General features: G+C 47.3%; 1 protein-coding gene across 1 annotated transcript; it reads right to left on the bottom strand.

Moving 5' to 3' along the window:
• Nucleotides 1-4,231: 4,231 nt before the first annotated feature.
• On the bottom strand, nt 4,232-16,072 carry FCAMR (Fc alpha and mu receptor). The gene is given in 9 exon segments (XM_037155411.2): nt 4,232-7,956; nt 7,959-8,007; nt 8,009-8,076; nt 8,685-8,803; nt 9,416-10,166; nt 11,070-11,417; nt 13,091-13,151; nt 15,596-15,730; nt 15,816-16,072. Coding segments are annotated over 8 exon segments (1,470 nt in total). The 5' UTR covers nt 15,635-15,730; nt 15,816-16,072; the 3' UTR covers nt 4,232-7,921.
• Nucleotides 16,073-16,798: the final 726 nt, after the last annotated feature.

Below are 16,798 nucleotides of genomic sequence, written 5' to 3'. Positions count from 1 at the left end.
CGGTGGATGCCTCTTCTGAATGCGGTGTTTGAATGAGGTAAGAGAAGACAGATGAAATGCTTATTGCTGCTGTTTACTGCCAGTCCTCTGCTCCCACATGCAGATTTTTGTCAATGTTTAACTCCTGTTTGGAGTCAATGTTTAATCCCCAGGCACCCAGCCTTGAAATCCAGCATTCTTTAATAAGCCAGTAATATAGTCATTTTAGTATCAATCACTGGAAAATAGAATTGTGACAAGGAGTCTACCAAAGCTAATTAGCAAGCCCCCTCCTCTTTTTTTTTTTTTTTAAAGGATATTGACTGTTTGGGATAATCCATGCCCAAGTAGCCTCACCTTTGTCATCAGCAAATAATGATCTGGTATTTCCTCACCCTCAATGTCATCTATTAGCAGAAGTACAGCATCTATTCTGCCTATTCTAATATCAACTTTTGGGCTGAGGGAGGGCATGGAATGGGGGTTACTGCCCTTGTTGCTCAGCTGAGTGCTGCTCACTGGCTCTGTGGCTCTTAGTATGGTCACTGTTTGGAATCCTACTAAGAGAGTGGGGATCTGAATAGTATAGTTAGTTGGCTGGGCTCAGGCAAGCTTTTGGGGGGTTTCTGAGTCCAGACTTATGTTTGAAAGCTGGAACCTTTTGTTAGGTGGATTTCCCTGTTAGGGAGTAGTCAGGAAGAAAATTAATCATAAACACTCCATATTTGTCTGGCTGTTGGGTGACTTCATAGGGATTATTCAAAGCCCTTCTTAAGGAGCTTGGAGTGTGGTATGTATGATCTGGCCACACTGTGTCAATGCCAAAAACAACCTCAGTGAGAAGAAATTCAGAGGATCACAGGCTGGTGGTGGGCATGTGGGGGGTGTGACAGATGGGGAGAGGGCTGTTAGCAGTTTTAGTCACTGGATAGTGTTAGAAAAGTTGACATAGTAGCTGAATGTGTGCACGTGAGCTTCAAATCTTTCTTTTTTTTACATGAACACACTGAGTCATTTCCTTTTCTCTGATCACCTGCCTCCCTGTGTCACTGTTCAGATATCCAATCCCTCGCCCGTTTTCCCAGCTCTGTTTACTCCCAAGCAGAGAGTAAAAGCAACATTCCTTCTGGGGCTTCTGGGATATAGAAGTGTCTGTAACTCTTAATCTTTTCAGCTGGTAGAGGAGTAAAGGCAGAGACTGGCTGTGTCTTGCCTTGAGGAGGCTGTCATTTGTGGAGAGCAAGGAGTGAGGTGTTGAACTTGAGAGGGCCTGGCAGTGGAGAGCTGGCCTTTGTTCAAAGGCTCTTTCAGTTCCCCTTGGGCCAGAGAGAGCTTTTCACTGCTCTGGTTCTGAGAGGCAGGAGCAAATAAACCAACCTTTTCTGAGGTTACCAAACCATTCTCATGCCCTCTCTTCCTTCATACTGTGCCTGGGGATGGGCGGAAGGAGGAAGGTTTTTGTAGTAGACATCCAAAGTCAACTAGTGGAGGGTCAGATGACAGGGTCCAGCCCCTCTCATAAGCCAGTGGTATCCTCTTAAAAACTTTCGGCTTCCTTGTTCCTGGTCTGAACTTGGCCTCTAGCCCAAGGTTTGCCTGGCAGGCAGATATTGGAAAAATATCCCATGATCTCCTGCAGCCTGTGCCCGTCTGAACCTCACCATTCCTTTCTGTACAATGGTGTACAATGGTCTTTCTGGGGATGTATACTGTAATTAATTTTTAGTTGCACTACACAAATAAAGGAGAGTACTGAAGGCAAAAGGAAGAGTTTAGACCCTGCATCTACACACCAGCCTGTCCTTCCCATGCCAGACTCTGGAGAAACAAACTCCCTGATGCCCCTTTCCTGAGCTCTCGTCAGGCATGAAGTGCATCTTCTTCAGACAAATTGTGGGGCAACTGAGAAAACACCTTGGTCACTGGGGTCCTGTTTCTCTTTCTCCTCTCTGAGATACTCAGGGTTGGGAAGCCAGAAACTTGAAACACTGGGGAAATAAGTGGCCCTTAATTAACTCTCTATGCTCAGATCAGAACTGGTAGATCTGGATTAAGGCAGCAAGTAAGCAAGGGATGGGAACTCAGCCAGAGGTTGGAAGAGGTAGGACATAGAAGATTCCTGTGTTAATTAGGGAATGAATGTGTGTCTCCAACAAAGTGGGACCAGGAGGCAAATGGTGGCCCTCTGGCCCAGAGCCTCAGCGCTCAAGACTTCTGTGTGCCTCCAGAAGTATGGTATTGGGTCCTCTTTCTGAGCTGGCACCTCGCCGCTGCCTATCTGGGTTCTAGCTGACCCTTTGGAGATGGGGCCCTGGCGTTACTGCTCACCTTTTTGTTGATTGCAAAGGAAACAAGTTTGTCTGGGAGGGCCAGTGCATATAAAACAAGCTGTGTCACTTTATTAGAAATGGAGAGCTTGGTGGCACAGGATCCTGCATGCAGGGGCACCTACGAAGTTCATTTTTCTGTAGAATCTTCATTCTCTATTTAGTGTTTGTAAACCTCTTTATCTTGGAATATCTGCACCAATAAAAAATAATCACACAATCCATGTTTACTCAGCTAAAGTACATCATAGGTCTTTTCATGGAAATACCTTCCTCTTTGCATCTGACTGAAGCTGCTGTTAAATCCATCCTATATTTCCAGACTGCACTGGCTGCTGGGGGAGGAAGAAACTCCCCCAAAGTGACAGTGGAGAACAAGGAAAAGTTGGCTGGGGGTCAGGCGTTTGCCCTGAGTTAACTGAGAAGGATGGACACCCCTACAGGTAATTGAAATCTGAGCTCTAGTTGTACAAATGCATAAGCACCTCAGGGCTGGTGACTGGAGTTTGAGCTCTCAGTTTCAGCTCCCTGAGCTTTTTGTACTTCACTTAGGCAGAACAGGATTATTATAAACCAGGTATATGGCTGAAGAAAACAAATTACTGGAAATTTTTATGGCTCTTTCTACACATGGGCCTAAAGGAGGAAAGACTTTGGAAGCTTCAACAGGAAAGGGCCTGACCAGACACCCAGGCTGCAAATCCAAGCACGGAGGAAGGTAGTGCGGCCTGCTGCTCAGGGATTTAAGCTGTGGGGCTTGATCACTCCCTTTGTGTTAAATTCCCAGCCTGCCCTTTCCCTAGGAGTGTAACTACTTAATTTCTCTGGATTCCATTTTCTCATCTGTAAATGGAAATTATTATACTTGCCTTACAGAAACGTTATATCCAGTCCTACCATGGAACGTGAAAACACCTAGGGCCTGCTGTGTGGAGATAATTTACCGAATGGTGGTGGCATTAACGATAGAGGGGGAGAACTGAAGTGGGATGCCCCGACTGGGAAATCTGCTGGGCCATAGGAAGTCAGTTCTTCCCAGCATCTGGGGTTAGCAATCTCCATGGACCTGCCCCTGACTCCAGCCTGGTGGTGGATGTTTCCCTGCCCTGCATCTGGTGGTGTGGGGGTCATACTGGCTGGGGATTTACAGTGAAAAACAAACCACCAAAAATACAAAGTGGTGGAGTTGGCCGGCTTTGCCTGCTCTGGTCCTTTAAGTTAAGCACTCCTACCCAACCCCAGGCAACAGTTGGTCCATAAAAAAGGAAGTGTAAACACTGAGGACTGCCCCACTTCCTTACTAGGAAAGATTTTGCTCAGATCTTATCTCTGCCCAGTTCCAATCTCACCCCTGAGACCCTGATCTTGGCTGTGCTCTGGCCCTTTGAATTTGTACTGGCTCCTCCTGCTGGTGGGCCTCAGTGTCCCCTACAACACCCAAACTTGACAGCCTTTCCTACTTCTGGAAGCTGCTCCTGACTTCAGCCACTTGGTTAACACCCTTGTTGGGCTGGTCTCCTTCCTTGTAAGATGGGTGTTTGGGCAGAACGTATTACAGGAGTTTGGAGGAAGGGGTGGTCCCTACGGAGCTTTTGAGGAGAAGTGGGGTCTGATCCTTCACATCAGAATAGGAACAGGAGAGTCTTGTTTGGTTTTATGGCTCAGAGCAAGGATTGGAAAATGATGGCTCGAGAGCCAGATCCAGTGTGCTACCTGTTTCTGAAAATAAAGTGTTGTTGGAAGACAGGTAAAACCAGCCAGTTATGTGTTGTCTTGGCCACATCTTGTGCTACAACAGCATAACTGAGTAGTTGTGAAAGAGGTTAATTACCTACAAAGTCTAAAATAGTTACTAGTTGACCTTTGTTAAAAAAACAAAATTCAACCGAATACATTTTAAAGACCTTCTTGGCTTTATTCAATAATTCATGAGTCAGATAGCATCTTATCCAGCAGATAGAAAGGAGCTCCAAGGAACTATACAAAATGACAAGCTTTTGTAGGCAGAAGGGAAAGGGACAGGTAAGTCATAGCAGCAAAAAGTAAATTTGCTGTGGCAAAGTCATTTTCCTTCAGGAGACAGAAGGGTTCAGCAGGCAGATTGCCTCATTACTGCTGACCAGAGGAGTTCTGATTGACTGGTTTAAGGTTCCATTTCTGGGAGAGGCTGAAAGTACAGTTAAGTCTCATTTTGGTGATTTGGGAGGGCTTAGCATAAGTGATTCCATATTGGGCCTGTTTTGTTTTTAACACACTTGACTTTGGGGTGGGGTGGGGGGAATGTTGAGAGCAACTCTGTTTATAATAACCTGAATCTGGAAACAATAAAATGCTCATCAATAGGTGAATAGACAGTCCAATTGAGATATATGCATAGTTATTCTTTAGCAATAAAAGGAATAAACTATGGGTATGCACAACAACCTGGATGAATCTCAGAAATATGTTGCACAAAAGAAGTTGGACACAAACACATGTTATATGAAGTCTAAGGTGGGCATGATGATAGAAATCTGATTAGCAGGAGGAGGGAGAAGGGGGGTTGCTGGTTGTTGACTGCTAAGGAGATTGGGGGTAAGGAAAGTAAGTGTTATTTATTATTTATTTATTTATATTGAATTTATTGGGGTGACAATGATTAATAAAATTCCATAGGTTTCAGGTATACAATTCTATAATTCATCATCTGTATATTGTATTATGTGTTCATCATGCCAAGTCAAGTCTCCTTCCAACACCATTTATTCCCTTTTTACCCTCTTTTACCTCCCCTACCCCTCTATACCTCTGGTAATCACCATACTATTGTTCGTATGTTTTTCTTCTTCTTTTCTTTTTCTTAATCCCTTCACCCTTGTCTCCCAGTTCCCCACTTGTCCCCTCTGATACCTGTACAAAAATTTTTGCAGATCCCTATTTTAGTGAATCAAAACCAGACCTGTAAGCTTGCTTTACCACAACATGAGTCCAAATTGCTGGGGAAACAGACATGACATCCTCACCTCCTGGGGCTACCTAGAATGCACCTCAGTGTATTAAGAGCTCTAAAAAATCCTATACAAAGAACTTCTTTGTTGTTTAACCCTCACTTGCCAAACTTCTTTAATCTACCCAAAACTACTTTTTCTCAGAATACCTTTTAACAATCCTAAGAAGCTAGCATTCTGTGGACTTCCCAGTATGCACTTAATTAGGTAAAACAATCTTACATAGTCTGGTTCTTGGCCCACCGATGCCTCTAAGGTGCAGAGTGACATTGGCTGAACTGCATATCCCTCAGTGCCCCCTAAGTCATTGGTTGAGTACTGTTGCCCGTTCTATCTCTCCTCAGGTTTTTCATAGCAGGTCACTGAGATAGTGTGTGCGAAAATGGCCTTGAGCAAGACAACTTGGTGTAATAGATTTTTTTATCAGTTTTGCTTTGATCATTGCTATATTGGTGATATGGATAAGGCATTAGACCAAGGTCCTGAGTTCTCTTTTCTAGTCCTCACTTTGCTATTACTAACTAGGTTTACTGAGTGACTTTAAATAACTTACTTCCCCAGACAGGGCCTCAGTTACTTCCCACTAGGCTGAGAGTTTTAGAGTGCTTAATCTCTAAGGAACTATTAGCTCTGAAATTGTATGATTCCCCTTGGTTAGATGCATACAACTTTCCTACTTATCCAAAACAATGAGGCTCTCACAAACCATGAAGACAGTATCCCCTTGATTTTCCTGGGACAGTATCGGGGTCCAGCACCAGCTGTGAAGAGGTATTGGTAAACAGTTTCTGGTGCTGCTGACAGTTTAGAAGGGAGGGCTGAGACTTCTGGGAATGTCTACCCAACAGTTCTCGACTCAGTATCAAAACCTTTCTTGCCCTTCTCTTCCATCCCTCAAAGCCTTCTCTGCCCAGACATTAAGTCTGGGCAGCTGGTTAATAGATTTGGCAAAATAAAAAAGCAGAGGTAACTCCTGAAAAGGCAATGGGACCAAGAGTGGACTGAAAGTCCCCAAACAGGGAGTGAAGTGGTTATAAAGCAGATTCCAGATAAAATTTTCTTTGGCCACCTTCTCTCTTAGCCCCCCACCAACCATTGTCTAGCTCCACCAACATCCTTGCTGTTGTCAATGTAAGGAGTGTCTAAACCTGTAAGAATTTTTTATGAGTTTATGTGAGCCAAAATGTTGACAATTGTTGGTAAGCAAAACCTCAACAGAGGGAGGAAATGCTCCAGAGAATGGCAGCTCTGCACCTCGCTTTATGCATTATAATCAAAAGAGAGGCTATACGTGGGCTACATGAAATTCATTGATGATAGATTAGGGAGGTAGAAAAAAGCAAAGCAGAGAAACTTCCAGAATTGGCTAAAAACTAAAATGATAGACACATACTTCTTTTACACAGGTGGGAACAGGATAGTTAATAGTCAACAATTAACTCAATAACAGTGAGGGGATTTGTGGTCACCACTTTGGTACTCTGGTGTAGTATCTGTGCTTTGAGGGGTCTGGGAAAAGGAAATTACTTTGACATTCCAAAAGTATGTTATCGTAGATGCAAAAGGACCATAGACACCTTAATTAAGGGAAAGATGGACTTTTGTTGGGGAAAATTCTAGCCTAAGACATGACTATCTGCCATAAACTGCTTGTAGTTAATAAGATTTAATTTCAGGCCGTCCTTTGTGGTTACTTAAGTTTTCTGAGTTAATAAGGCTGCTACACAGGCCTCCTCTGAGCTTGTCAGGTTTAGTATGAGGCCTCTTTTCATTGACACTATCAAGGGTTTATAAGCAGTTGAATAAGAGAAGCTTTGTGAAGAAGGTGACAATCTACTGAAAAACACCCCCCCCCCTTCCATGAATTTAGGAAAATCCCAGAAAATCTTGACTGGGTCAAAGGGTCTACAGCATGGTAAGTATGGGGCCCAATGGGGGAGGGGTGATTGAAAGACTGGGTGTCCTTTTGGTCTCTATGAAAAATCATCTGCTTATGGAGTCATCCAGGGGACTCCCGGGTGAAGGGAGAGCCAAGGCGTCTGTGTGAGCAGGGCTCTTGGAGGCAGCTGAGCCCATGCCCTTCCAGTCAGCCAATCAGTCACAAATATTCACAGGGGATTCTCCTGGATCGAAAGCCCTCTGAGGACACAGTGAAATAAAACACAACTACTGTCCTAAAGCAGCTTAGAATCCACTTGTGGAGGCAAGACCAGTATACATGGATGTAATTCAATGTGTACAGCAGGCTGAATGCTAACAGATGTCTGGAAAGGGGGCAATTGGCACAGGCTAGAAGTGATGGTTGAAAACTTGTAATTCCTCACACTGATTGGAAGCCTCTTACATTTTCAAACCTCCAGGAATGGAAATTTCACATTTTTCCTAGGTAACCTCCACCAGTGTATAATAAATCCTTTCTCGAAGCCTTATCTGAGTCATACTGTCATTCTTGACTGTGGCAAATTCTTGACCTTTGTAGGTCCAAGGATGGGTCAGCCTTTGCTTCCCCAAATGGAGCCCTGGCTCCATTGGCTTCCTTTTGTAAAGGCAGAGAAAAACAAGACGGGGTCGTGGTGTTTGGTCCTAGTTCTCCTTCCATGGCAACCAAGCAGCTTATCCTTTCATTCCTCAGGGTCCAGGATCCCTCTCTGGGACAGTCATGTGGCATGGGTAGGAGAGTCATCCTGGAGTATCTTCCTTTCCACATGGGGGTTGGAGGCTCAGCCCCCAAAAATATCTTATCCGAATCAAGATGACTCCTGCTGTGTCTTCTGTGTCTTCACCTGCACAGACAGAGCACACTATGAGGGGACTGGGCACTGAATTTGACTCCTTGAGAACCACCCCCATGCACCACAAGCCTTCAAGAATTTTCTGAGCCCTTAGACTGGCAGGGACTGGGTCTGAAAATCTTCACTTCCTCCACTTGCTCCTAGAAAATCTTGCCCTTTCTTCACCAGATTCAAACACCATGGAGTTTAAAGTCATTTCAGGGGTATTTGAACCTGGGCATGTTGCTGTAAGAGACTTTTAGCAGAGCCATGCAGGGGTGCAGATGTAGTTCGGTCCCATTCTGGGCCCAGCACTATCTACTGCTGGGGTTGCTTATGTGGTTCACACGCCTGTGGTGAGCACAGGTCTTGCCATCTTCAGAGGAGCTTCTCCTTAATCTCTGGGGTGCCACTGAGATATAAATTCAAAGATGATTTTCCCATTTTGATAAAGAAATGAAGGCCAAGAATGGTTACATGGCTCAGACTAGAATCCAGCACTTCTATTGTACATCCAGAAGTCCTGGCACCAACTCTGACCCCATCCAGTCCTGAGGTTGTCAGAGGGGAGCTAAGCCCTCTCCCCCTCCCAGCCTGGGGGCTACTTAAACTCGACTCACAAGTAATCTTTCTCCGAAGTTTCCTTCGCCATAGGACAAGAGCCCCAAGCATAAGAGGGAACAGCACTGTAGAGACAGGAGTCAGGATCCGAGAGATGTTCTTCTCTTCTGCAGAATGACTGGAGTGCAAGTAGCAGGGGTGGGGAGAGCCCCAGAGAGTGGAGGTTGGAGCTGAATAACAGTCTGTAGGCCATTGGCCCTGGCCTCTCATTTTATAGGTGAGAAGCTAGGCCAAGGTGAGTTGGCTGCCCTCATTCCCATGGTGAGTTACTAGCAAAGCTGGCACTAGAAGCCCTGTCTTCAGGTTCCTGAGCCCTGACTCATGTTCTTGACTCCCCTGCCTGTGTGTGGGACCATCTACTGAGCCATGTTGCAAAGGGGGACTGGGTGAGGGTCAGGGAATCTACCCTTGGCATTTGGCTCTGCCACAGTCTTTCCTTGTGGCTTCAGCTAGTCACCTCCCCTCTCTGGAGCTTCCATTCCTCATCTTAAAAAAAAAGTCCCAAAGGTTTCATTGTTTTGAATTTTGTTGAAAACCACATGAAAATGCTTGGATTCTCCTAGCACAGACCTCCAGTGGCTGGTTTTATTCCCTTGCCCTTTACTGTCTCGTGGTTACAAAATGAGAGAAGTGAGTAGAAGGAGAGGAGCGTGGAGGTCAGCTCATGGAGGGGTGTCCCAGGGGAACGGGCAGTGTGGAGCCCCAACCGACAGGGGGCCCAGAGGTTTACCTCTTCATGGAGGACCCCTTGCCAGGGGATCTTCTGGGTCCTGCTACCAGGTCCTGGCTTGGTGTTATTTGGGGACCACTGTCACCAGCCAGGAGGTCCAGTTCCCCTTCAGTGCTCCCTTCAGCAGATGACATCTCTGTGCTCATGGGTCCCAAGGTCCACATTCCTGCAGCTCGAGTAGTTTCTTCAGTGGAACCTAGGGCTTGTGGCTTAGAAACCAATCTCTCTTCTTGGAGGGTTTCCCATGCCCCTTTTTCTGTGGCCAGGGTTGATGGCCTAATGGTGCCTGTGACCATCCAGTCTGCATCTAAGGCTATTCTGACCCTTTTTGCTTCCTCTCTTGGCCTATCGGCCTCAGTCGTTGTCTCTCTCCCTTCTTCACTGGCCCTAGCGCTGTGTGCTCCAGAGCTTCTGGTGCCCCACAGCCAAGCACCTTCTGTTGCATCCGACATGACTCTGGTTGTTGCAGCTGAACTCTCTGAAATACGTACGGTTGCCCAAATGGAACTCTCTCCCTGGCTAACTCTCCCTACAGCTATGGCCCCAGGGGTTCCTGGGGTTTGCATTCCCTTAGCCGATGCTGTTCTTTTGCTGGTTCCTGGAGTGAGAGCAACTCTGTTCCATCCTGTGTCCTGTCTTTCCATAGTCTGGGTATTTCTTGGGGTCCGTCTGTTGGCTGCTGGAGCGGCTGTTTCAAAGGATCTCCTGACAAGCTCACTAGCAGCTGGAGTGGCTCTGGGGCTGGGAGGACCTGTGTGAACAGTAGAGGGAAACGTGGGAAGGCTATCCTGTGGCCTGCAGGGTTTAGCCAAGGAAGCCAGGCTGAAAGTGTTTGCTGCATGGAATGCAACCTCATTAAGTGATACAGTCTTTGGCCAATATGTTGCATAAAATAAAAATCTGGGAAAACCAGATGTTTTCTCTAGTCGGTTACAAACACTGACATTTTATGGCCCTGTCTTATTTTTTGTGTCCATATATTCTCTATCCAAGCTGTCCAGGGCCCACAGGTGTCTCCCTTTCCTAGAGGGAAAAATGAGCCCAGGATATACTGTCCTCAAATAAGAAAAAAAGAAGTCCAGTCTTAGCAGAGCAGCCAGTTTCAGCAGGCAGCTGGATAGCAAGCAGCATCTAAGAAAACAAGCCCACTGGCCTGTCACAGCCTTCCTCAGCTTCACAGTGCCTGACCCTGGATCAGTCCTCCTAAGCCTGCCACACAGGGTGTGGGCCTGGTGGCTGCCAGGCATCTGCTAAGGGGTTCGGTTTTAGGAAGAGCCCAGGCCCAGTTCTTCTGTCCTGCCTGTCTCACTTCCTCTGCTTGTCTGAAGAGAGACATGATGACCATATGCAGCCAAATTATCCAATTCACTGCATTCTTGGAACTCCCTCCAAATGTATGTGCCACACACCTTGGGGTAAATGGATGGGATGGCTGGTGTGCGTTAGCTGGGACATTTACTCTAACATCTGTCTTTCTTCTGAAGGCAGTTTCCTTGGAAATGAAAGCCTCCTTCTTCAAGCCCTTACCTTGCTCCAGCTTTTCCTCATCACACCCCTGGTGGGTAAAGCCCTCATGGACCTCTTTGTTCCCTTGCACCTGCAATTTCCTGGCATTCACTTCACCAACCTTGACTCACCGGCCGACAGCCCATACCTGCAAAGACGGTCAGGTTCATGCTGAAGAACAGCATGTCGTTCCTGTTTCCGATGCCACAGCGGTAGGACCCCATATCGTGCGGGGACAGCTGGGACAGCCTCACCACAAACAAGCCTTTCTGCGGGAAGTCTGTCAGAGCCACGCGGCCAACGTAGCGAAGGTGAGTGTAGTGGTTGGTGGACACGATGGTGTGGCAGAGCCATGTCAGGGGGCTTCGGCGGCACCAGTACTTCCTCTGGTGCCTGTTGATGGCAGAGGGCTTATAATGGCACTGGATGGTGACAGAGCCCCCAGGCCTCCCAGACACCAGCCTCGGGCCCTTCAGGCCCTTCCACGAATTTGCAGCTGCAGGCAGAGAAAAAACGTCTAAGGAGAGGGAGTGTTGAGTACAGTCACTGTGTGGGGTGTTAACAAGTTCCACACTCTGCCAGAATTAGGGGCCAGGTGAGAAACTGCCTCCTTAAAAGTGAGGCAAGAAAAAATCAATATAAAAATGTGAGACCTTAGTCCCTGGGTGAGGAGTAGGCTCAAGATATAAAAGGAAGCTACACCCAAGGCCCCATCTGAGACATTGGCATGAGAAAATCATCTTGGCCACAATTTAGCTAACACATCATGTGCCCAATTTTCTCACACAAGTCCATCCAGAGCATGGGTTGCTTTCACTGTGCACCAATGCAGATGTTTAAAAAGCTACCATCCAGCCCTGGCTGATGTGGCCCAGTGTATTGAGTGCCAGCCTGCAAACTGAAAGGTTGCCAGTTCAATTCCCAGTCAGAGCACATGTCTGGGTTGTGGGCCAGTTGGGGGCATGCAAGAGGCAACCAATTGATGTATCTCTCACACATCGATGTTTCTTTTCCTCTCTTTCTCCCTACCTTCCCCTTTCTCTAAAAATAAATAAAATTTAAAAATAAATACAAAATTAAAAGCTGCCATCCAAACATGTGTAAGAGGGCTAAGGCAACATCTGGAAGAGGGCTGTGGCTTATATGCATGAAAAGGAAAAGAGAAGTGTTAAACAGTAAGGACACTTCAGCATACTTTCTGCTGAGGGTGTAGAGTGAAACAAGAATCCTGGCGGGTATATCCACAGACCAGTGGTTGCAAAAATGTTCACAGTGGCCACCTTTTTGTAGAAATGGGCCACTATTAAAGCCCAGATAAGCAGTATTGTGACTACATCTGCTTTGGCAATAGGCTTGAACTACAGTATGTGTGTGGCCTGTTTACTGAGTGACTTAATTTTGATTTGTGAAAGCAGAAACCAAGTTTATTCTTTTCCTTGCCACCTCTTCATACTCCACCTGTGTGCTTCTGCTCCTTGATAAAAATGTCAGGCGCACTTTCATAGTCTCACCTCATCAGTCTAGACTGGTTGCATATACAAAATTATATAACCAGTCCAGTTCAATGACTGTTTGCATCTCCAATCTCTTACCCAGTTGAAGCCTTTCCTTTTACTCAGTTAGGTTTGGAGGCCTGTGCAGAGGAAAGAGGCATGCTGGGGCCTCTTGTTTTGCCCTACCCCTTTCTCTACCCCAAACTCTGTTTTAGGCCCCTCTGGGATTGGGTTTGGAGGAGAGAGAAGAGACGTGACAGGGGCAGTGGTGATGCACTCTTGGTGCCCTGTGGGCATGGCAGATGGCCTGAGCTGATTCTTTCTCTGTTGCCTCTCAGAGCCTTGATCTTGCCAGTGCAGCTGATTTTCAGCCATTAACTTGAATGAAAGAGAGCAGAGAATAGGGAACATCAAACCAGTGAATATTCTAGAAATCATCAAGTCAGACATTTGCCTTCTCCTGTGAGCTCTCAGTTCCCTTATTCCCTCTGGGCCCAGACCTGACCCCACCCTGGACCAACTGCATGGCCTTGGATCCCAGGAGAGAAAGCCACGGCTATGCCCCAACTGCCAAGTGTGCACTGAATGCCACCAAGGTGCCTACCAGGAGTCTCCACAACCTGGAAGGCTCGAGCCTGGTTTTGCAAGCTCTGTATCTGAGCTGTTTGGGTCTCACCTTGCAGCAGGCACAGTATGAGGATGACATGCATTTTCCATCCTGCCCTCTGGTTGGTGACCTGCAAAACACCACTAAAAATGAAGAGGTCTGAGAAGGAAGCAAGTGAGAAGCCGGAGTGAACAGTAGTGGGGTCTGTGGCAAGCACCTTCTCACTTGGGGATCTCGGTCTGCTCAGTGCTGGCGCTGGGTGGGTTACCTCTAAGAGAGAAACTAGGCCCCATCTTCACCCTCCAAAGCAGGTATCTCCAGCCTGTCACTGCCACCTAGAGTCTCCTGCCTTGGCATTTTCTGTGTTTAGGAGAGGCGATGTGTCCTCTGTGGGATTCCAGCCTCTGCATCCACTTGCCAGCATGGAGCTCTGGGTTTGGGAATAATTGTGTAGTGGAAAGACTACCCACTGGAAGTTTAAACCTCAGGTGGAACCTTGGAAAGTACTCAGTGTCAGGGATCAGTTTCCTATTCAGGGACAGAGTTCTTATGGTGTACCTGGTAGAGAGTGGTTCCCCTCCCCATCTCTCCTCACCCCCTTCTTTTTTGTAGGAGAACAGATTCCTTCACGGGAAACTTTTTGTTTCATGGGTAGTGTGCCTCCAGTCATAACAAGGAGTTAAAAATTAACTCTCAGCCCAAGCAGTTGTCTGCATGAGGGTCCTATTCGATTTCTTCTCCAGCTTCTAGAAAGCCCTCCCTGTCTCCTGGTTCACACCTATCTTCCCCCCGCTCTTGCATCTCCCACTGGCCTGGAAAGCTCCCTGAAGACTGTGTGTCTCCTCTGTTCACCTCTAGGCTGTGATGCAGGATCCAGCACAGTGTAGGTGGACCATGTGTAGCCATAGTGAACAAGACCAGACCACTCTGATTAAAACAACAGAGTGTGTACATTATATTTCTTCTTTTTCCCCATAGAGTTTTCAAGAGTGCTTTTTGGTTGATTAAAACTCTGTTCTTTGAATCTATCTATTGTCTGCAGTTCCTGGGGCCTACAGATAAAAAAAATAAGTCAACTAAAGAGCCATTGTTTTCTCCTTCCTGCTCTAACACATACCCCATTAATGTTAAGACCAGGTATTGAAAATGGTCTGGCCCAGGGCCAGAGGCCCCCTACCCCTCTTCCCCAACTGGGCCACTGAGTCACATGAGGTCACTGGCCTGTCTTGGACATAGGCTAAAAGAGGAGAAAGGGGAATGGGGGAGGGGGCAGGAAGGAAGTCAGAGAAAATAAGAGCAAGGAGAGAGGACAGGAAGAGTGAGAGCTGAAAGAGAAGAGAAGGGAAAAGAAAGTAGAGAACAAGAGAAAAGCAGAATCTGTGGGTTTGCCCTATAGCAGCTTGGCTCTGTCCAGCCATCTCTACCAATGCCTTTGCTGGCTCTATCCAGGTAGAGCCGCATGAGTGGTCAGATTTGGAAAAGTCCAGGGGCTACTCAGGGCCTCTCTGTGCCCTCGCCCGGCAGCCCTCCTGTCTTGGACACCGCCACAGCAGCCTTAGGCCTTCCCTGCCTTTCAGAGCTCTGCTTCCTACTCTCACCTGGAAACTTTCCCAGGTGTGCCTGCACCTAATCTACTGTTTACACAATCAATATTCACCAAGTTCAGGCTAATTCTGAGGCTGGTGCCCAGGGTCCTTGGCTAATTTTCCTAAAGAGGTAAGTGTTGACGCAACAGCACTGTGTTGGGGCCAATTTCCTCTGAAGTCCAGTGGAGTAGCCTTCTCTCTGCCTCAGAGGGGCAATGAGGAAGCAGAGGGTGAGATAAAATGTCCCCAGGGAGTTATCAGCTTTATTGAAGGAGGCAACACAATAACTCCAAGTCTTCCGCCCTACCAGTGACCTCCAAAAAACCTTTCTCCAGGAGACAGGGAGCCCCAGCTCAGAAACCTGGGGCCACAGGCCTCTGTTCTTCTGTGCAACATTTTAGGGAATGAGGGCCAGGTTCAGAACCTCTCTTGTCCCTCTATCCTGATGGAAGGAGCAACTACTTCAGCACAGGCTGGTGTATTGCCCACCAAATCCTTACCTCCCTCCTGGGGGCCACTCTTCACCTATCCTCCTACCCCCGGGGCAGCACACAAGAACGGAATGAGCCAGTGTGGTGTAGGAGAAAGTGAAGAGAACCAGGAGCAAGAAGGTTCTGCCTTGCCTCTCTGGCTGACAGAATGACCTTGAGCAGTGCATCTTCCCTCTCCACAACAACAAAAGAGCTTGGACCGTGTGATCTCCATGTTTCCATCACTGTATAGTATTTGTTGTTTCTAAATGATGCAGGGGCTTCTCAGGAATCATGCTCTCCGGTGGCAGGGAGAGTGGGAGTGAGCAGAAGAGGAGGGAGGGAGGAGAAAAGTGCTGTGCCCTGAATTCTAGAATCTGCCCAGGCCTCCTGGGAGGGAGCCCAGCTGCTTTGGGAAGGGAACGTGAGTGTATGCTGGACAGCTGCTGCAACTCACACACCCACCTTCCACATTCTGAGACAAGACCCCAGGCTCTGGGGAGAACTTCTACTCTCACCTTTTGTTCTCCGGACTTAGCTGGAGCTTTTCCATCCATCTCAGTCTAGAAATAAACTCCGAGACTTTTCTTTTTCTCTCTTTGAGATGCTTGGTTGTTGGATGTCTTCTAGCTTCTTCTCTGTTACCCTGGAGACTGAGAAGGCAGCATGGTAGTGTTGGGAAGCAGCTGGAGTCAGCTCTACAGGATGGAGGTGCAAGGTGGGGCTCCTCCCACTTACCTCTCTACGACTTGCATCAAGTCACTTCGCCCTAGGCCTTGGCTTTTATTTCATGCACATGGGAGCCAGTCCTGTCCCCTTGTTGTTTTTTCAGTTATTCCTGCAGAACTTTTCTTGGGGTGGTGACAGTAGTTTCAAAGAAAATATACTGATCTACAGTATATATAGATCTCTCTAATGAGAGATCTACCTCTCATTACTTCTTCAGGGCAGGGTCCTAGACTTTTCAGGGTGCTCCAGCTTAGCCAGCCCATTCAGGTCCCTCCTGCACGAGTGATGCAACAACATGGGCTGGAGAGAAAATTCAGGACTGGAATTCCCCTGCTGACTGGCAGGCAGCTGGTGCCCTCTAGCTGACCTGGCCCCTTCAGCTCCCATGGAGAAGCAGTGAGGGGCACTGACTGCCGGTAAACTGCTCTCCTGGCGGTTATTAATTCATGCCCCGAACAAAGCCCCACACAGTAAATGAGATGATCTCCCTGGAAAGGAGCAGTGAGTGGGATTTCTCCAGATGGATGACACACTTAAAAATCCCCCAACATTCCCCTTTGGAAAATATTTCATGGGTGGGTTTTCTCCTCATTAAAGATGTGATCTTCTTACCTCTGCTGGTTTTAAACTGACCCAAAAATGGCCAGCTCAGCCTGAGTGAGACAGGATGGTGAGAAGCTAGGGAAATTCCTTGGTAAGTGGGATAGGGAAACTGAGACAGGTAGCTGAGCACAATGGCGGAGCCATTTACAGCCAGGTGCAGATGGTTACCAGGGCCAAAGGGAAGGCCCTGGGTGCCTGGCCTAGGGCAAAACTGGGAAGGCAGGGGCCTCATCCCCAGGGTAACCTTTCTTCCCCTAGCCTTTCCTCTTTGGAAGTAACATCTAGGCCTCAGTTGTATTTCAGCTCCAGGCCCAGAAAAGCAGCAAAACCAGGTGGAAGATGCCAGGACCAACTACAAGGTCTAAAGACCTGCCCTGTTACTGACCAAT

Source organism: Artibeus jamaicensis, unplaced genomic scaffold (genome assembly GCF_021234435.1).
Source record: "Artibeus jamaicensis isolate MK-2021 breed Jamaican fruit bat unplaced genomic scaffold, CSHL_Jam_final contig_475, whole genome shotgun sequence".
NCBI lineage: Eukaryota > Metazoa > Chordata > Mammalia > Chiroptera > Phyllostomidae > Artibeus > Artibeus jamaicensis.
The sequence above is the reverse complement of the archived record's forward strand: the minus strand, read 5'-3'. Positions and strand labels throughout refer to the sequence as shown.